The following is a 22967-nucleotide window of genomic DNA, read 5'->3' as shown; positions in this document are numbered from 1 at the left end:
CTCACCACTGGACAGATCTTCCAAACAAAAGTTGAATAAAGAAGCTATAGAACTCAATAATACAATTAATAACCTAGACTTAATTGACATATATAGAATATACCACCCAATATCAAGCAGTTACACTTTTTTCTCAGCAGCACATGGATCCTTCTCAAAAATAGATCACATGTTATGTTACAGGGCAACTCTTAGACATTATAAAGGAGTAGAGATAATACCATGCATCTTATCTGATCATAATGGAATGAAACTGGAAATCAACAATAAAAGAAGGAGGGAAAAATCATGCATCACTTGGAGAATGAACAATGGGTTACTGAATGATCAATGGGTTATAGAAGACATCAAGGAGGAAATTAAAAAATTCTTAGAGATAAATGAAAACACAGACACAACATATTGGAATCTATGGGACACAATGAAAGCAGTTCTAAGAGGAAAATTCATTGCCTGGAGTTCATTCCTTGAAAAAAGGAAAAACCAACAAATAAATGATCTCACACTTCATCTCAAAATCCTAGAAAAAGAAGAGCAAAACAACAGCAAAAGAAGTAGAAGGCAAGAAATAATTAAAATCAGAGCTGAAATTAATGAAATCAAAACAAAAGAAACAATTGAAAAAATTGACAAAACTAAAAGTTGGTTCTTTAAAAAAATAAATAAGATTGACAGACCCTTAGCCATGCTAATGAAAAGAAGAAGAGAGAGATCTCAAATTACTGGCATACGAGATGAAAAAGGCAATATCACAACAGACACTTCAGAAATATAGAAGATAATTAGAAATTATTTTGAATCCTTATACTCCAATAAAATAAAAGATAGTGAAGGCATCGATAAATTTCTTAAGTCATATGATCTGCCCAGATTGAGTCAGGAGGATATAGACAACCTAAACAGACCAATATCAATTGAGGAAATAGAAGAAGCCATCAAAAGACTACCAACTAAGAAAAGCCCAGGACCGGTGGGTATACGGCAGAGTTTTACAAAACCTTTAAAGAAGAACTAATACCAATACTTTTCAAGCGATTCCAGGAAATAGAAAAAGAGGGAGAACTTCCAAATTCATTCTACGAGGCCAACATCACCCTGATTCCTAAACCAGACAAAGACAATTCAAAGAAAGAAAACTACAGACCAATATCTCTAATGAATCTAGATGCAAAAATCCTCAATAAAATTCTGGTGAATTGAATACAAAAACATATAAAAAAAAATTGTGTACCATGATCTAGTAGGATTCATCCCTGGGCTGCAAGGCTGGTTCAATATACGGAAATCAATAAATGTTATTCACCACATCAAGATCAGAACCATATGATCATCTCGATAGATGCAGAAAAAGCATTCGACAAAGTACAGCATCCCTTTATGTTCAAAACTCTAGAAAAACTAGGGATAACAGGAACATACCTCAATATTGTAAAAGCTATCTATGCTAAGCCTCAGGCTAGCATCATTCTGAACGGAGAAAAATTGAAGGCATTCCCTCTAAAATCTGGAACAAGACAGGGATGCCCTCTCTCACCATTTCTGTTCAACATAGTTCTCGAAACACTGGCCAGAGCAATTAGACAGGTGAAAGAAATTAAAGGCATAAATATAGGAAAAGAAGAACTTAAATTATCACTATGTGCAGATGACATGATTCTATACCTAGCAGACCCAAAAGGGTCTACAAAGAAACTATTAGAGATAATAAATGAATTCAGCAAAGTGGCAGGATATAAATCAACACGCATAAATCAAAGGCATTCCTGTATATCAGCAACAAACCCTCTGAAATGGAAATGAGGACAAACATTCCATTCATAATATTCTCAAAAAAAAAATAAAAAAAATACTTGGGAATCAACCTAACAAAAGAGGTGAAAGACTTATACAATGAAAGCTACAGAACCCTAAAGAGAGAAATAGAAGAAGATCTTAGAAGATGGAAAAATATACCCTGTTCATAGATAGGCAGAACTAACATCATCAAAATGGCGATATTATCAAAAGTTCTCTATATAGGTTTAATGCAATGCCAATCAAAATCCCAAAGGCATTTCTTGTAGAAATAGATAAAGCAATCATGAAATTCATATGGAAAAATAAAAGACCCAGAATAGCAAAAATAACTCTAAGGAGGAAGTGTGAATCAGGCAGTGTAGCGATATCAGACTTCAAACTATACTACAGAGCAATAGTAACAAAAACAGCATGGTACTGGTACCAAAACAGGTGGGTGGACCAATGGTACAGAATAGAGGACACAGAAATCAATCCACAATATTACAACTATCTTATATTTGATAAAGGGGCTAAAAGCATGCAATGGAGGAAGGATAGCATCTTCAACAAATGGTGCTGGGAAAACTGGAAATCCATATGCAACAAAATGAAACTGAATCCCTTTCTGTTGCCATGCACAAAAGTTAACTCAAAATGGATCAAGGAGCTTGATATCAAATCAGAGACACGGCGTCTGATAGAAGAAAAAGTTGGCTAAGATCTACATACTGTGGGGTCGGGCTCCAAATTCCTCAATAGTACACCCATAGCACAAGAGTTAATAACTAGAATCAACAAATGGGACTTACTCAAACTAAAAAGTTTTTCTCAGCAAAAGAAACAATAAGAGAGGTAAATAGAGAGCCTACATCCTGGGAACAAATCTTTACTCCTCACACTTCAGATAGAGCCCTAATATCCAGAGTATACAAAGAACTCAAAAAATTAAACAATAAGAAAACAAATAACCCAATCAACAAATGGGCCAAGGACCTGAACAGACACTTCTCAGAGGAGGATATACAATCAATCAACAAGTACATGAAAAAATGCTCACCGTCTCTAGCAGTCAGAGAAAAGCAAATCAAAACCACCCTAAGATACCATCTCACTCCAGTAAGATTGGCAGCCATTATGAAGTCAAACAACAAGTGCTGGTGAGGATGTGGGGAAAAGCGTACGCTTGTACATTGCTGGTGGGACTGCAAATTGGTGTGGCCAATTTGGAAAGCAGTATGGAGATTTCTTGGAAAGCTGGGAATGGAACCACCATTTGACCCAGCTATTCCCCTTCTCGGTCTATTCCCTAAAGACCTAAAAAGAGCATACTACAGGGACACTGCTACATCGATGTTCATATCAGCACAATTCACAATAGCAAGAGTATGGAACCAACCTAGATGCCCTTCAATAGACATGGATAAAAAAAATGTGGCATTTATACTCAATGGAGTATTATTCTGCATTAAAAATGACAAAATCATAGAATTTGCAGGGAAATGGATGGCATTAGAGCAGATTATGCTAAGTGAAGCTAGCCAATCCCTAAAAAACAAATGCCAAATGTCTTCTTTGATATAAGGAGAGCAACTAAGAACAGAGTAGGGACGAAGAGCATGAGAAGAAGACTAACATTAAACAGGGATGAGAGGTGGGAGGGAAAGGGAGAGAGAAGGGAAATTGCATGGAAATGGAAGGAGTCCCTCAGGGTTATACAAAATTACATACAAGAGGAAGTGAGGGGAAAGGGAGAAAAAAACAAGGGGGAGAAATGAATTACAGTAGAGGGGGTAGAGAGAGAAGAGGGGAGGAGAGGGGGGATAGTAGAGGATAGGAAAGGCAGCAGAATACATCAGACACTAGAAAGGCAATATGTAAATCAATGGAAGTGTAACTGATGTGATTCTGCAATCTGTATTCGGGGTAAAAATGGGAGTTCATAACCCACTTGAATCAAAATGTGAAATATGATATATCAAGAACTATGTAATGTTTTGAACAACCAACAATAAAAATTTAAAAAAATATATAATCAACCATGTCTTAGATTTAATAAATACAGTGAAGATACTTTTTTAAATCTCTGAAAAGAAAGTTTAAGGAGCAATCACATTTATTCATATAACACCCCAATTGCAAAACTTAACCCATTTCTCTGATTTGCCTTTTAAAATTGTAAAGGTATAATAATCCTTTATAAGGTATAATTTTTTGTGTGTTTGTTTTTTGACAGTAGGGATTAAACACAAGGGTGCTTGGGAACTGAACTACAGCCGGGTGCAGTGGTGCACACTTGTAATCCCAGTGGCTCAGGAAGCCAGAGTAGGAGATTCTCAAGTTCAAAGCCAGCCTCAGTAACTTAACTAGACCCCATCTCAAAATAAAAAATAAAAATAAGAAAATTTACAAGGGGTTAGGTATGTAGCTCAGTGGTTTAGAGTTCAATCCCTGGTACCAAAAAACAAAACCCCCCAAACCAGAAATGAACTACACCCCCACACATTGTTATTTTTTGAGACAGTGTCTCAATAAATTGTTGAGGGTCTCCCTAAATTGATGAAGTTGACCTCCAACTTGTGATCCTCCTGCCTAAGCCTCCTGAGTCAATGAGATTGTAGGCATGGGCCACCTTGCCCAGCATAATTTAATATGAAATGTTTTCTTACCCAAGTTTTACAGGTATTTTTGAATCAACCCCAACTGTCTTGACGTGAAATGACTTCACTTTCCCTTTCTCTTGATTTTCACAAGCCTTATCAAAATGCTATGTAACTTGCATGGGCTTTTTCACAAATTATATTAGCAGTTAATTGGATGTTTTTGAGTCTGGGTTTTCTATCCACATACTAAAGTCTGGGGCATAGGCAGAACATATACCCACCCACCCAGGGTCCACTTTACAGAGGCACATCTGTATTACCACACTGGTTCTTAAAACATTGAACTAATTCCATACCAAGAGGTGCTAGCACTTCTAATTCCTCAATATGCACCAAGACATCCATCTCATTTATATTTTTACCTATGTAAAATTTAATTAATTTACTACCACCCCGAGATCTTCTCTAGATCAACGATAAAGGCAAGGGGAGGGAGGAGGGAGAGTTGCCCTGAGACCTTCTGATGGACGAACCTGTGCTGTGGCTTCTTAGTATTTTTACTGTCACCCACTGTCCAAGTTTGTTTGGGCTGCTTCAACAAAAATACTATAAACTAGGTGGCTTATAAACAATAAAAATTTATTTCTCATAGTTCTCAAGACTACGAAATCCAAGAAGAAAATTCTGGTAGATTTGGCATGTGGGGAGGGACTCTGGTTCATACATGGAAACTTCTCTCTGAGCTTTCACGTGGTAAAGAGGGTTAGCTAGCTCTCTGGGGCCTCTTTTATGAGGGCACCCCCATCACCTGTTTACCTCCAAAGGCCCACCTCTTAATATCATCGCCTTGAAGATTAGGTTTCAACATACAAATTTCTGAATTACACAAACATCCAGACCATAGCTCCTTTGTATCTGATGAGAACCAATAATTGCTTTCCCCCCTTTCTTTCTGTGTACTAGTCATTGAACCCAAGAGTGTTCTGCCTCTCAACTGCAATACCTAGCCCTTTTCAAAATTTTATATTGAAATAGTGTCTCACTAAATTGCCTAGGTTCACCTTGATCTTGGAATCCTCCTACCCAGCCTTCTAAGTAGCTGGTATTACAGGTGTGTGCCACTATGCCTGACTGCTTTTATGTTCATTTAAGGGAAATGAACTGAACTAGGAATAGGGCAGCTCTTCATTTAATATATAAGTATGTCTAAATTTTGACTGATGGTTGTAAATTTTTATGAACAAAGCAATGTCCTTCAGATACAGTTTAGGCCTAGCTATCATTCAGGTACAAAAAAATTAAAGCAATGAAGTTATTAGATTTTTTTAAAGATCATAATTATTTTGGGAATATTCTGAATAATGCCAGAGTTAAATGACATTTTATGTTTCTCTTACAAGAGACCCAAACAAATGAATCATAAACCTGATCGTTATTTTCACTTAGAATAAAATGCATAAGCTGAAGATAATTTTATTTGAATATATTCTCTGGTGGTTTTTTTCTCACATCACTGATTCTTTAGAGAAATGTCAAGGATCATGGGTTCAAATATGCTTAAAGTTTAAATAAAAATTAATATTTACAAAACAAATTTAAACATTAAATATTTAAAAATTAATATTATAAAAGGAGATAACATTTTTGCTAAAAGTACAGACCACCACGTATGTCTACAAATGGTAACTTAAACAAAATTTTGAGGTTTGCTTATTTGTTTTTTAAAGTCAGAGTTTACATTTACAATTGGACACAATAAAAGTACTTCCAGCTATTTATGGAACTAATAGATGTACTTATATACACTGATAGTACAAACTGGCATTCACAATATTTTGAAAAGCAAAGCCAAACAAGCAAACAAAACAAAGAGAAATTCTTTCTGTAGGACCCCAGATCCTGTACTAGTCATGATTTGCTCCTTAAGTGTGAAAATTTAAGTAAGCTAATATATAGGTCATCATAATAGGGCTTAATTTTCTCACAATGTTATATTTCTGTCCACATAATTCAAGAAAAAAGCAACAACTGCAATACAAAAAACTTTCAAATTTAATCCTGAGTTATCAACCATAATTAGAAATACACATGATGCTCCACATCACATACACACATGTGAACTTGACAAAGAATACCCTAACATAAAAAACTGGGAAGACATAACGTAGCTATGGTAAAGTTGTTGACTCTTTACAATAGCACTGAATTGAATTAGAATGTTTTTCCAGTTAGCTTATTGTGTGTCTTTATAGTGTTTTCCTCAACAGTAGCGTGTTCAAACTTAAATTGACCAAATTCTTGGAAGCCTTGATGCCCTTTACAGAGCACCATGAATTACTGATGTATTTAGTTCTAGCATAAAATTATACAAGCTAGGAACAATTTTACCAGCAGAAAATATAACTTCATTATGGCTTCCACATCTCAAAAAATACTACTACTACTACAAATAAAATATTTATTAGATGGCATTTCATAGCAAGATAATAAATAACACAATCTAAACCAAACTAACCACCTAGAAAGGCATGATTCAGTGATGAATTGAAACTGCTCTTTTTCCCTGTATGCTGCTTTTGTCTGAACTTTGCTCCCAGATCTGATTTCTTAGCTGTCTTGAATCCTGTTCATTTCAATTTGGCCTCCCATTACCTCAGCCTGGGATCCCTCCTGTAGACATGGTCTTCCTGTGTTCCAATATCTCTGCAGTCTGTTTCTAGTGTGGCACATAGATTGGGATGCTCCAGGAAGATGATCATCATATAATTTTGAGGTTAGAGTACCCCACACTAGCTTACTATCCAGCCTTCTAAGTAGCTGGTATTACAGGTATGTGCCACTATGCCTGACTGCTTTTATGTTCATTTAAGGGAAATGAACTGAACTAGGAATAGGGCAGCTCTTCATTTAATGTTTAAATTTTGACTGATGGTTGTAGATTTTTAAGAACAAAGCAAATACCTCCAGATGTAGTTCAGGCCCAGCTATCGTTACTGGTAGTTTGAGAAAAATACATGGTTGAAATAAGCAATTTCCACTGAAGTTTTTTTTTTTTTTCCTTTGAGATTTTGAGAATTCACTTTTGCTTCTTTGCAAAAAATTTCAGCATTAGTCTGTTTGGAAACTATTCCATGCCCTCTCTGATAGTCTGGATGTTTGTGTCCTCCAAAATTTCTATGTTGAAACCTGATTACCACTCTAACAGGAGATGGGCCTTTAAGAAGTGATTAGATCATGAAAGTGGAACCCTCTTGAACAGGATTAGTGTCCTTACAAGAGGCCCCAGAAAGATGTCTTGCCCTTTCTACTTTCAAGGGCACAGCTAGAAGTGTGTCCAGAATGCATGGACCAGGGAGCAGGCTCTCAGCAGGCACTGAATCTGCTGGCACTTCTGATCTTGGACTTCCAGCCTCTAGGAACTGTGAGAAATAAATTTCTATTGTTTATGCTATTTTGCCATAGTAGGCTGAACTATGATAACCTCTGACTTTTGGATTCACTTATAATTAATAGTAATAAATCCTCATATTACACATTACTATTAGGTGTTTGATATGGTTTTGTTAACTTCTTAATAGATATGAGGTATCATGAGGTATCAATTTGCAAAAGAAAAGATGCAGAAAAATAAAATAACTTGGCCAAGGATGAATGGCTAGTAAGCACCTAAATCAGGAACCCAGCCAGCCTAATTCTCAGACTCCCTATGGGGTACTCCCCATGGGGGAGTTAATGATCTCTGTCACAGTGCTTTGCTATCACCATGGAAAGCAACTCAGCATTCTAAACAGGTCTGTAGGCTCCTTCCTTTTTCTCCCCTTTCTCTTTGTTCCTTGGTTTCTTCCACTATTTCCACTTGAGATTACTCTCAGGTATCCAAATATGAATGATTTCATTAGCAGAGCCCAAGGCTTATGCTAATCTGCAAAACTTTTTAAAAAGAATGGAAAAACAAGCCACAGACATTCTGCTACACAATTACAAGTTGGTTGTGTGTATATTAAGCAGACATTATTCCTCGAGCAATAAATACTGCAATACATTATTTAAATTCATTGAGGAACAAAATATTTCACATCTGAAGCCTCTGCACCCCTCTGATTAAGATTTGAACTTGTAAATAATAAGCTATACTGAATAAACTTCCCCAACCCCCATGATATTGAAGTCATCTTTAATGATGGCATTGTAAACCACACCAAGGATACAGAAGTGTCGGGCTGGGCATCATAATTCATTGGTAGAGGATTTGCTTTGCCTAGATCCTGTACTCCCCTGCATACAGGTGTACATGCACACATACAAAGTAATGTTCTTTAGCATTGCTTCAATTTCCCTATTTATTAGAACAAAGTTCTATGTCAAAAAGCTATCCTATCTTTTGTGATTGTCTTGTGTGGTTAAAATTCCTAGAAGTTAAAAAGCCAGATTGCTACTATATTAAAAAAAATTTAAATACTTTCTTAATTTTCTAGTTGCATTATCCTTTTTAAAAAAATATTTTAGTTGTAGTTGGACACATACCTTTAATTTTTATGTGGCGCTGAGGATTGAACCCAGTGCCCCACATGTGCTAGGCGAGTGCTCTACTGCTGAGCCACAACCCGAGCCCCACACTATCCTTTTTGAAAAGAATATTTTAGTTGTCGATGGACACTTAATTAATTTATATGCAGTGCTAAAAATCAAACTCAGTACCTTGCACTTGCTAGGAAGTACTCTACCACTGAGCTACAACCCCAGCCCACATTATACTCTTTTATACACTATCTTCCTGTTGCCTCCAAATGTAAATTTTTCAGGTAACAGAAATATATACTTTTGTTTTTGACAGAAAATCTATTAACAAAATGTATTTTTTGTGGTCTTATTTGGCAGAGTGACATAAATTTAACCGCTCCTTGATTTAGACATTGTTATGAACATACATTAAGTTGTAATATAACCATGCTTTTAGGGCTTTGCCATATAAGCTCTTTATCCAATACACTATAATGGACCCTGATTCCTAGAGATTTAAAGACTCTAGTTCTTGGCCAGTGGACCAGTTTACTTCCTTTTGGCCAGATATCCCTCAGCTGTTCCCTGCCCCCCTTTGCTGTTTATCTGAGCGCTTGGAGATGCTGTTCACTGAAGTCACCAGTCTTCATTATGTCAGTTAGGTTCTCCATGAGATCTGCAAGGCTCTCCCAAGAGGAAGAGAGTTTTTGCTTACAGACTCTGTAGCATATATACACATGATCTACTTCGTAGTGCTTCTGTGAGCTTAAATAATATTTTAATGATTTTTTCGCTTTAGATCTTCCTATAATTTCCTAACATTTATTGCTGAAAATATTTAATAAAAAGTATCTCTAAATCAAAATTTAATTTCCATACATGTTCAAAGCAATGGTTACAAATTAACATGCAATTTGAAATGGTATTCTTTGGCGGTATGTTCAGAGAAATGGTGACCATATCTGAATACCAGGAATTATGAGGGATTGCCAATGCATTTTCTAGTGAGAAGCATTTTACTTTCCAGTGTTCACTGTGATAAAAAGGTTGATAGTTCAAACAATTTATTGCTTCTTTATAGTATACATAATTAAATGAAACATGTTAAACTCAAGGGAATTTTTAATAGGTTACTTGCAATTGTTATTGCAGGCAACAACTTGTACATGATTTTTATTTCCAAATCCACAAAAAACAAATTTTATACAAATCAGCACTGTAAAAATGTCAATTACAGCCCCAGAGGCTTTGCTGGCAGAGTAATTGTCTAAATTCTAGGATATGGGAAACAAGGTTTTTTCCTGGATTCATCTTTTTCTCTTTTTTTTCCATTTTCTTTCTTCTTCTGCTGCTTTTTTTTACAAAAAAATTTACAAGTGAAATGTTACTACGAAACTTTTTATAAGGAATTTTTGCAAAACATTTACATTTTACCATCAACTATTTCTGTTTTAAAATCATTATGTAGATTTAATACCCTATGCTGCACATCAATTTATGTGGGATGACAACTTAGTGACATGCATAAAAAAACACCACAAGGCATTAAAATGGAGACTTAAATACAAATATTGTTGCAATAAAACAGTTATAAAATTGAAAAATAGGACCTAAACATCATGCTTATCTAAGTTTGACAAATTAACTTTTTCTCCTAGATTACACACTTTTATTACTGCTCTCATGAGAGTGTGATAAATAATGACTTAACATCAAGTTCTAATGTAATCAGCAACACATACACAAACCTAACCAAAGAAAGTATACTGTAAGAAAAAACTATTCTAACACTGGAGTTCTACCATGATAAATACATAGCTTTGCACTGATAATTACAATAAAGAAAAGTTTTATAATGGTGGCAAAGGGAATGAACAGTGAAATGCCATTAAACAAGACTCTACTGCACATCTGTGCCCTATTACTTATAACAGCTATATCCCACTGAGTCAAATAAAGGACATTGAAATTTACGATTCATATAGACAGAAAAGTGGACTCAGAATGTTATGCAGAACAGACTGTTAAAATATTTCTAATTTCAGTGGTGAAATGTGCACCTGCTAACACAAATTAATATATTTTATATGCTATAAAGCTATCCAGATTCAGTTTGATAAATTTATAATAGGTCTTATTGTTGATTAAAAATAACTTCCATCTCTGATGAACATATATGGGTTTGCATTAAAACTGGTTCATGGAATAATGATTCAGAGTACTTATACTTGGTATTAACAACAACAAAAAGTGTCACTCGGAGGAAACATGATTAAAACATTAAGAAAGTTTCTTGCATAAAAAAATTTATAGCACTGATTGTGTAGCATAATGATAGATAAAATATATATTTGATGTTTCAGCTCCTATATAATAAAATTAAAATGAACACTACCAAATGCTCCTCTGTACCAAACAAAACAACAAACTGATTCTGATGTCTTAAAGCCAGATACATCAGTTGTTAAGAGTACATTAAATAAAATATACAAAACAATTTACAAAATCCAACTAAAATTTAAAGACTTTGTTACAAGTCTACAAAAGCTTTAAGAAACTTGAAATTTAAACCACAGTGTAAAATTTTTTTTTCCTTTAATCTCAAAGCTTTTTTATACAAACTGAAAGCACAAAAGACCTTCAGTTTTATATAACGCTACAAAGGGCTGGCCTAAAGTGTACATAGTGTAAACAGTGATCATTACAGTATTTCTCCTTCATCAAAAATACAAGAAACATCACAATTTTGGAAGAGAATTCACATGAGTAGTACTTTTCCTGAAATAATAGAGAATGCACAAGAAAACATGTACCTATATTCAAACAGTCCCCAAACCAATGATGTTAATAAACCAAGCAGGTAAAAACTTTAGTTTTTAAATGGTCAATATTATTTTTGATTCTGTGTAAATACTTTTAAAAACGGTAAGCATCTTACTAATGCTTAAGCTATCAGAATAATCCAATTTTTTCATATGAAACTTTTGGCCATCTTTCCTAATAAGACCCCTTTCTATAAGATCCTTGCATAAACGATGAAATATGTTTTTCTTTAGTCACTATTTGACTGTAATGTATTCTGATTCTTCAAAAATAATTTCTGCTTCATAATATATCTCTTATATATTTATTAGTCTGTGTAGACTTTTAGGAAAAATTCAGTTATTGACATAATATGAAGACATTACTGTGATATAAATTCCTAATTAACCTTCTAGCACAGTACTCAAAATAAAATGGGAATGGCCAATTTTTAGTAAAGGAAAACAAAAAATTATAGTGTAGTTAAAAAATAATTTTCTGCTGACTTTGAAAAAAGTGTGATAATTCTTTCTTTGGCTACCAAGTCAAAGCATAAAGAATTCTGCACATTGTCAACATAACTCATATTTACAGAATATGAAACTACAAAATGATTTATAATCTATGCAAATATGTCCAATATAAACATTTAAAATGAAATTTTGTGGTTCAACCTAGGGTTAGGAATGTAATCAATCCTAACTTTAAAACAATGCACATTAAGTTGCTTCATTTTATTTTTCTGAAGCTATTATGAGTTGTTTAATCATTTTCTTCCCAGCATTTTCCTAAGGTTTCAACCTAAAATTTAACCTAAGATTTAGCTCTAAGTTCCTGTGTCTCCAAAATGGAGAAAGTAATTGGATTTCACTGATTGTCTGCATACACACTACTATAATGTAGTGGTAATAAAGATCTGAGATATAACTCAGATTACTGTTTTGGAACTTATCTAATTCAACTTTTGAAGGATTTCTAACATTTAGAAAAGACGGCCAAAACTATTTTGAGTTGATTTTCCAAAAATCAAGCTAAGGAAATATAATATTATCTCTATCATCAATTAACTATCTGTTTTCTGTGCTATAGAGAAAGAGGAAAAAAATTCACGTAAATTATTACTGCCTGAATTTATAACAAAGTACTTTCAAAGAAAATAAGTCCAATTAAGGTCCAGCCTGCAAACTACTGAGGTCTTTTTAAACATATTAATACATGATCTTTGAGAGGGGAGGATTCTGTTTAAAGGTTATGTGATACATATTTCCAAATAACTACAACTTATAGTATGGAGGAAATACTTTTCTACCTGTTTCCAGTATATTAGTTTGTTTTTGTATTTAAAAAAATTCAACACTTTATGTGTTGAACCAAAACCCTGGAATACTTAAAGAAGCCAAGAATAAAAACATGATTTCCTACTCTGTAATCCACTTGACCAGCCCATTTCCAGATTTTCAAAGGTGTGTAAACTTAAGTGCAGCACTAGAGGTCTCTGTTATAAATAACTTTTCAGAATTCTTCCATGTTGGTTGAAACATTGGGTGTTGCTGGATTCGAATCTTGAGAAATGGCTGCAACTGTGACAATTCTTGGGGAGCCAAGCACCTCTGTAACAGATGAGTCCAGTTCTCCCGAGGTAACAATGGCAAGAGCTGTCCCGCCTCCTTTCTTATTCTGGTGCGTTTTGACATGTTTGGAGAGATGATCGCTCCTCATAAACCTTTTAGAACATTCTGGGCATTCAAATCTTTTTTCACCTATAAGGAAAAACAGTAAATGAAGTTATATACATTTTACTTAAATAAAACTGTAATTTTCAATAATTTCTCTTCTGGTCATACCATACTTTTTCTATGGTATGATTTTTTTTTTTTGTATAGTTTACCTAGAAGCACAATGTTTTCTGTTTTTATTTTAAAATGCTATCAAACAAGTCCTACAGGAGAAAAATCAGTGAGAATACAATACTTAAGTTAAAGTCTTGGTTCTACTATGAACTAGAAATAAAAGATGAACAAGTGAAAAAACTACTTTGGGTCTCAGTTTCCCCAACCAGAAGAATGCTTCTAATAGATGATCATGTCTACTCATCTTTAAAACTGTTACTTGAGTTTTAGTTTTAATCCCAAGGCATGAAATATTTTAGAACTATTTTAAATAAAGTAAGCCAGGAATTTAGTATTGTACTGAGTTTTTCACAAGGTAAAAATGGGAAGCAAGAACATGCTGAATTTCAAATTAAATAAAGCTTTTAGATTTCACAGAAAAATAATATTACTTTCTATTATACAAAGAAATCTTCAAGCACTTATACAAACATACGCTCTTCAAAATGTAAGAAAGTCCTAGTAGAACTACTTCAGTTCTCTGGAATAAAAACAGTTAACTATAAAAGAAAAAAAGGTCATCTTATTTTTGTGTAAAATGGACAAGGAATATTAAAAATATGGTTAACTAGTATATTCTGATATCTAAAATGGGTGACTATTAGCTTCTAAAATTGTTAGTTAATAAAACAATGTGATGTTTTTCCAGCCTGTCAGAACTTGGATAATAAGAAAGTTTAGTTTAGCTGATTTCATTTTATGGATCTACCTTTGACATACAAGACAAAATCTATAAGCTCAAGTTTGTCCAATCAGATATTTTCCCGTTATATGTTTGCATTTACTTTTTTGAAATAGTAAACAATTAGATGAATTCTTAAAGATACTCAAACTAAAAGGCAGTAAAGGGATATGAATATTACAAATACAGATGACATTTAGGTAAGGGTGAAAATATTAAATGCAGTTCAGGCTCAATCTTGAACTCCTTTACCTTTTCAATGTTCTTATTTTTCTTTAAAAGAAAAAAACTGTTCTGGGCACACTGGTACAGCCTGTAATCAATCTAGCTACTTGGAAGGTTGATGCAGAAGGACTACAATTTGAGGCCAGCCTAGGCAACTTAGTGAGACCTTGTCTCAACATTAAAAGATAAAAAGGGCTGAGGGGGTATAACTCAGTGGTAGTGTGCCACAGAGTACCACCACCATGAGAGAGGGACAGAGAGGGAAAGGAGTAGAAAAATTTAAAAGAAAAAAAAATCTGTTAACAAGTTTTAAAACTGGAAAAATTGTCAGCATCTGATTTTATATTTTATTTTATATATGAAAAAGCTGAGTTTCAGAAATTAATTTGCTTGAGAGTCATACTATGTATTAGGTTTACAGTCTGAATTCTTTATACTATTCTACCAGAGTGCAACTGTTACTTTATAGCAACAAAGGCTGTGAATTATCAAAATCAGATGGTGATAGCCTAAAGACATGGAATCATTCATAAGTACATAGCTGGAGATCAACCTGTACATAATGGCCATTTAACAAATATGTATTAACTGTGATATTCATAAACTCAGTAATTTTTCAATAACAATCTGTAGATTATCTACAACATGCCAGGCACTGCTGATATGAAAAATAAACAAGTGAGCCTCTCACTTTAAGAAGGTTCCTTTTTCTTGAGAGTTACTTGTAACCATGTAGAGCTATCAGTCACAAAGAAATTCTAGTGCTCAGATACTCAGTGGCAAATGGTAAGATAAAAGGGAAATAATGGTGATGTGGTTTGTGTTAGGATTTCCCATCTACTCAGTGGTGTGGGCATCCAGTTAATCTTAAGGAAGAAAAGTTTCCTAGAATCTCATATGTGCAAATTATGTTGTATAATTCTTTTCATTAAGGGAATGACTCATTTCAGTTCATTAACCTTTTCCACAGAGAAGTAAGTTGTTTTGTCAGACAATTTCTAAATTTCCCACCCTCAGCAAACATTATCAGTATACTTTAACTCAAGGACATACAGTGCTTACACTAATTATATATGATATCTTTTTAATAATTACTTTTATAATTATTAACAATATATGATTACTTTTTATAACTATTAACAATATATGATTACTTTTTATAATTAATGCATCTAATTATCAAAACTGTTGGTACTGGTTACTATGGTAGAGAGAATGATCCTATAAAGACATCCAATCCCTGAAACCTATAAATGTGTTACACAGTAAAAGAGACTTTGCAGATGTAACTAAGCTTATAGAGCAAATATAGGGGGAGTGTTCTGAATTATCTAAGTTGGCTGGTCACATGAGCTGGTCAAAGCACAGGACTTATTTTACCCGAAGTCAGAGGATTAGAAGTGTGAGAGGGACCTGACCTGAGTAACTGGATGGGGTCACATGGCAAGACTGCAAAAAAAAAATATATATATATGGGTAGTCTGCCTCTAAAAGCAAACACTGGGAGCCCAGTTGACAAGCAGCAAGAAAAAAGGGACCTTAGTCCTACCACTGCAAAAAGCTGAATTTAACTGCCAAGAGGAATGAGTTTGGAGCAGTTACTTTCCCAGAGTCTTCATGAAAAAATGTGGCCCTGCTGACACCTGGATTCTGGTTCTGTGAGATGCTGAGAAGGGCCATCAACTGAGCCCACTCAGACTTCTGACCTAAAGAAACTAAGATAATAAAGCATGCTATTTTAAGCTGGTATATGTGTTATGTTTTCTTCAACTCTTCTTTATAAGAACAAATGCAGAATTTTGCCAAATATTTACTTGTATTTAAGTAATAATGATTTTTTTCTTTCATTAGTAATTATACTACCTGATTTTCAAATGTTCAAACATTTTTTAATTCCTGGATTAAACTTTGCTTAGTTATGATAGCCTATCTTTTTTACATATTGCTGAATTTAGTTTGTCGACATTTTGTTGAGAATTTTGACACCTAAACTTTTGATATTGGTCTGCAGTGTTCTCCTTTTTACCTTGTGAAGTCTTTGGTTTTGCTAGGTCATTGTGGGCCTTGCACAGTGAATTGTACAGTATTTCCTCATAAATTTTCAGAGACTGTGTAGAACTGATATTTCTTTCTTAAGTGGTATAATTGGACAATCAAATCATCTGGGCCCTGGGTTTTCTTTGTTCAAAGTTTTAAAGTACATATTCAATTTCTTTAACAAATATTGAACTATTCATGTTTATCCATTTCTTGTTGAACAAGTATTTGTAGTTTGTGTCTTTTAAGGAGTTGATTCTCAAATTTAGAAAGCAGAGTTATGCTCAGCACTCCTTTATTACTCATTTAATGTTTACTGGGTCTTTAGTAATGTTGGTAAATTTTCTTGACAGTCTACCTAAAAAGACTTACTAGTTTTATCTCTTTTTAAAAAATTGATTTAAAAAAAATGACAGCGGAATGCATTATAATTCTTATTACACGTATACACAGTACAATTTTTCATATCTCTGGTTGTATATAAAGTATGTTATACCAATTTGTGTCTTCATACATGTACTTTGGATAATGATGTCTATCCATTCCACCTTTGGTTTGATTAAATTTCTCTATTTTTTTCTATTTTCAATTTATTTCTGCTTTTTATTATTTCCTAACTTCTTATTTTGGATTTAATTTGCTCATGTTCTAGTTTCCTACAATGAAAGCTTATCAGTTTACTGACTGAAGGCATTCCTTTTTTTTTAATAGGAGGATTTAATGGTATAAATCCACTCTAAGCATCACTTTACCCGAATCCTACACATTTTTTTTTGTTTTTGTTTTTGGTACCAGTGACTGAATTCAGGGGCACGTAACCACTGAGTCACATCCCCAGCCCATTTTAAATTTTATTTTAGAGACAGGGTCTCACTGGGTTGCTTAGGGCCTCACTAAGCTACTGAGGCTGGCTTTGACCTTTCAATCCTCCTGCCTCAGCTTCCCGAACCACTGGGATTATAGGTATGTGGCACTGCACCCGGCCTATAAGTCTTGGTATTTGTATTTTCATTCAGTTGAAAAAAAAAATTACTAATTTCCCTCTAGACTTCCTCTTGATCCATCAGTTAATCAGAAATGTGTGATTTAATTTCCAAACATTGGGGATTTTCCAAATATTTTTATTTGATTTGTAGTTTCATTCACTGATGAGAATATATTTTGAATGATATTTGTTCTTTTTAACTTGTTAAGGTGTGTTCATAGCACAGAACATGATCTCTCTTTGTGTTACATGCACCTTAGTGCTTGCTCTTCCACTGAGCTATATCCATAGCCCTTTTTATTTATTTTGAGACAGGTTCTGGCTAAATTGCTCAGACTAGGATTAAACTTGTGAACTGCCTCAACCTTCCAAGTATCTGGGATTACAAGTATGTGGCTCCATGTTGGGCTTCATCTACACTTGAATAAAATATGAACTTTGCTGGAATAAGATTTAAAAGTGAGTTTTTGAGTGTAATTAGTTGGTTCATTAAAAAAAAAAAAAAGGCCATCTGATAGTTAGGTGCAGTGGTGCATGACTATAATCCCAGTTACTTGACAGACTGAGGCAGGAAAAGTTGAGGCCAGTCTCAGTCATTTAGCGAGACCCTGTCTTAAAATAAAAATAACAAGGACTGGTGATGTGGTTCTGTGGTAAAGCATCCCTGGATTCAATCACCAGTGGGGCCTTCCTCTAAAACAAAACAAAAAAAAGTCATCTGACAATTTTAATTAGTGTGTTTAAACCATATAATTATTGATTTGACTAGAATTAAGTCTATCACCTTATTATCTGTTTTCTGTTCGTTTTTCATTTTCCTTTCCCCTTTCCTTTTTATTTTTGGATTTTTAAAAACATTTTTTAGTTGTTGATGTACCTTTATTTTATTTACTTCTTTATATGTGGTGCTGAGAATTGAACCCAGTACTTCACACGTGTAAGGCAAATGGTCTACTGCTAAGCCACAACTCCAGCCCCATATTTTGTATTATTTTAATAGTTAGTATTCTAATTTAATTTATAGAATTATCTAATTCTATAATGTATCAGATATTTTATAGGAGTTACATTTAATTTTTATTATTTATTCTTCCTTCTAGTTTCTCTCTAGCAATATTTATTTTTGCCATGAAGAACTTCCTTAGCATTTCTTTTGGAGCAAATTTGATGCCAAAAACTTTTTAAGTCTTCCTTCATCTGAAAATAACTTTACTTGGCTTTTGTTACTCAGGATATTTCCACTGGATATAAAATATTGAATTGACAGATCTTTTCTTTTTCAGGCCTCGAAAGTTTCTGAGGAGAAATCTGCCATCATTCAAATTTTTGTTCCCCCATATGTAAAGCGTGTTATTTTCCTTTGGCTCCTTTTAAGATTTTTTTCTTTAATTTTCTTTTCTTACTTCTCTCTCAAGATACAAGAGTTTCTCCAGTAGTGTCTTCTTTTGGATGTGGCAATGCACACCTAAAATCTCAGTAACTAGGGACGCTAAGGCAAGAAGGATCACAAGTTCAAAGCCAGTTTCAGCAACTTAGTGGGTTCCTAAGCAATTAAGCAAGACCCTGTCTTAAACAAACAAACAGACTGGAGTTGTACAGCCTCTATAGGTTTGATTCCTGGTACCAAAAAAAAAAAACAAAAAAGGCCAGTTGTGCAGTTATGTTTTTTGCCTATACCTATGCAGCACCCACAGGATCAGAAACACTGGTGAAAAACACCTTTGAAACTCACCCATATTATGCACTATTTTACAAGTTTGATTTCACTCCTCAGTTGCCAGTTATTGTTTAATTTTCACTATTGTCATTCAGATGCTCGAGAAAACAGACTAATACCCCAGAGTTTTTAGTGTAATCAAATGGCACTGACAGGCTGCAGACAGCTTGATCCATTGTGGCGGACAGTGAACTAAAAGACAACAGTTTGGAGCATTTCACTAACTTCTGAGGCATCTATATAAACAATACTGGGGGAAATTTCAGTGCAAGTGATGGAGTTCTTATTTTTGATCCAATTTTCTTTTTTTTTTTAAGTTTTAAAATAAACATTAGGCATGCATGTGCCAAATACATCAGTGTGAAATAACCATTTTTTTTTCAAATCACAGAACTTAAAATTAAATTCATAAAATCAAAGATGTTTCTTAAAAAGTGAAAGTTTTCTAATAGTATAGTAAGTGTGCAAGATAACTACAATAAAATATTCATAAAGGTAAACTACATTAACACATGAACACATTAAATATATACATGTATACAACATATGTATTATAGACAATGTGACTTGGTCACATTGTTGTACTATTTCCCAATTAACAGGAAAAGTTGAAGGCTAAGAAAAAACAGGTTAAATATTTACTACAACAAAAATAGAAAAGGAAGTTATCAACAAAATGATGGTGTCACACTTTTGCAAATGAAAACAGAGATTATCAAAGAAGAGATGTTGTAGAAGAAAGCCAATCTATCTTCTGAGGAAACCTGTAAGAGTCTGGGACTCAAAACGGTGAGAAGGAAACAAAGAGTATAAAACAGAAAAAGTCTATACATGGAATATAAGTCTTACTATCAATTTTTGGATAAATAAAAATTGGAGCAAAATATTTGAGGATCTGTATGTATCTAAAGAAACATTACTGGGGTTTGGGTTATATTATTGAACTTTGCTAATTAGACATCTTCCAGTGTTGATACAGTGCCCCACACAAGAGGCTTACAATGAAAGTGACCAGCCTATAATAAAGTTTTCATAATCTTTCACTTAAACATATTCTTTAATCATCATGATTAACTTGAATAAAAAAGAAGTTTCACTGTACAATTCAGAAAAAGCCAGACAGAGACAAAAAACTATATTGAATGACATATGAAAAACTCAAGATATTTACAGCAAGCACCTGCATCCATCTTATGAAAACAGCAAGCAGTAAAAAAAATAAAAATAAAAAATAAAAAAACATGAACAATAAAAGACATTGTTGGAAATGAAAAAACAATTCAATAGAAATATATGACAGACTAAAGAATGTCACAGAAAATAAAAGAACAAAGAGACATAAAATAAATAAAAATAAAGCAAAGGCATTGTATATATCTACAACTAAAAAAAAATTGGTAAGACATAATTACATTGGGTATCCACCTCATACAATGACATGAGAAAGGCATTAACCTCTGATATTCTTTCCAACAATTCATAATCTAATTCAATCTAATAATTTAGTCTCATCATGAGAAAACATTAGATAAACCCAAATTAGGGAACATCTTACAAAATACCTAACCTAGTGTTTGTCAAAGTATAATGACAATAAAAGATAAGAAAAGAACTTGGAAATCCCAAAGATTGCAAGAGACTAAGGCGCCATAACAAATAAATATAATGTGTTATTCTAGATTTAAACATAAGAAGTGTATTTGTGGCAAAGTCTGTAGTTTAACTAACAGTATGGTGATAATTTCTTAGTTTTCATAAGTCACTGTGGTTAATAAGAAGTTAGCATCAAGGGAACTTTCATAAAGAATACATAAAAACTTCACATTATCTTTTCAACTTTATTAAGCATAAAATTATTCCAAAATAAAAAGTAACAAAGTTGTAGGGGAAAAAAAATCACATCACCTTAAAAAAAAAAACAAAACCAAGAAAGAATGACAATGGATTTTTAATTGGTAAAACAGAAGCAAAAAGACAACAGAGTAATGCAATTAATGTTTTAAGGGAATATGATTTTGAATCTAGAACACTATATTAATCAAATTAAGTGGAAAAGCAAAATAAAGAAGTTTTCAGACAAAATCACTATCCCTTTCTTTTCTTGATTAGGAAGCATTTCAGAATATTTTTCCAGCAATGAAAGGAGTAAACCAAGAAAAATGATGAGATCTTTGGAACCAATATGAGATCTAAACCATATAGCAGGCAAGAAAGATCTCATGATTACAGCTGTGCTGCACTCTGACACAATCAGTCCATGTCCAATCAGAAACATGGAATCTCTAGAATATGGAGAAAATGAATGAAGTTGGTTCTATTCTTGAAAACTTGAAATAATTGCAAAAGTGATAAAGTTAGGTAATACAAAAAAAAAGGTAGAAACTCTCTAGAGAAACTAAAAACAATATGAAGAAAACAATAACAGTACATATATAATCATAATGTAATTATTAAATAATTTTCAATTTTAAAAAATTAAGCTATTAAAAACAGATTAGCATTTATTGATGAAAATATAAGCATTTTAACCTCAAGAGAAAGAGAGGGTAACCTTTTAGGTGAATGAAATTAAGAGGATAAAAAAAAAAATGAAGAACAGACATGTAATATCTATATTATAGAGGGGTAAATCAAGAGATAATGTGTGGCCTATATAAAGTTTGAGAAGATAATCTTCTAGCTGGGTGTGGTGGTGAATAACCATAATCCCAGCTACTTGGCAGGTTGAAGCAAGAGGATCACAAGCCTGGGGCTAGCTGTAGCAATTTAGCAAGACCCTGTATCAAAATAAAAAGTGGGACGCAGCTCAGTGGTAAAGCACCCCTGGGTTCAATCTCTAGTACAACAACAAGGAGGAGGAGGAAAAAGAGAATAATTAATGAAATGAAGAAGAATGTAATTTTAAAAAACAATCTTTTAAAAATATTTGCAGTGTTAGAGATCGAAATCCAGGCAAATATAAGCTCCTTTATAGGATTTGATTTTTAAAAACTACATGCATGTATCATTTTGAAGACCTTTACATTTTTTCCTCCAAACAAATACATCATTCACTATATTCAGCAGTGACTAAAAATAACTCATTTATTCATTCATAGTAATTCAATGTGTTTCTACTGATAGTAGTGGCTAAACACTGAATAAAATGGTTCTTGCCCTGGATGGTCAAGGCTTTCAACTTAACACTCAATAGTTATTCCAAAAGGTATTTTGTGTCTGTCTGTCTCTCTCTCTCTCTCTCTCTCTCTCTCTCTCTCTCTCTCTCACACACACACACACACACACACACACTTTTTTTGTTGTTGGTTTGTTTTTTGGTGGTGTTGGGCTCAAACCCAGGGCCTCACCCATGCTAGGCAAAAGGATGTACCACTGAGCCACATCTACAACTTCATTTTGTTTTCAACAAACTCAGTAAACATGTAGAAGTTACTATGTTAAAATCTTTTTAAAAAGTAACATGTGTAAAGTATGCTGATATTGAGTTTACTATTTGTGTTACTATGTTTTGTTTTTTTCATGGTGCTGGCGATAGGGCCTTGTACATGACAGGTAAATGCTCTACCATCAAGCTATATTCCTAGTCCCTAACAAATTTTAATTAAACAATTTTGGAGGGCTGTGGCTGTGACTCAGTGGCAGAGCACTTGCCTAGCTTGTGTGAAGCACTGGGTTCGATCCTCAGCACAGCATAAAATAATAAATAAACAAAACAAAGGCATTGTGTTCATCTGCAACTACAAAAATTTTT

General features: G+C 33.6%; 1 protein-coding gene across 1 annotated transcript in view; it reads right to left on the bottom strand.

The window, feature by feature from the left end:
* Positions 1-9926: 9926 nt before the first annotated feature.
* The window catches only part of Sp4 (Sp4 transcription factor), a 61815-nt gene continuing 48774 nt past the window's right edge, over positions 9927-22967 (bottom strand). Inside the window, exon 6 of the mRNA XM_026408380.2 lies at positions 9927-13441. Within this exon, the coding sequence (XP_026264165.1) occupies positions 13194-13441 (248 nt within the window). The 3' untranslated portion in view covers positions 9927-13193. The remainder of the gene's footprint in view (positions 13442-22967) is intronic.

Source organism: Urocitellus parryii, chromosome 3, assembly GCF_045843805.1.
Source record: "Urocitellus parryii isolate mUroPar1 chromosome 3, mUroPar1.hap1, whole genome shotgun sequence".
Lineage (NCBI taxonomy): Eukaryota > Metazoa > Chordata > Mammalia > Rodentia > Sciuridae > Urocitellus > Urocitellus parryii.
The sequence above is the reverse complement of the archived record's forward strand: the minus strand, read 5'-3'. Positions and strand labels throughout refer to the sequence as shown.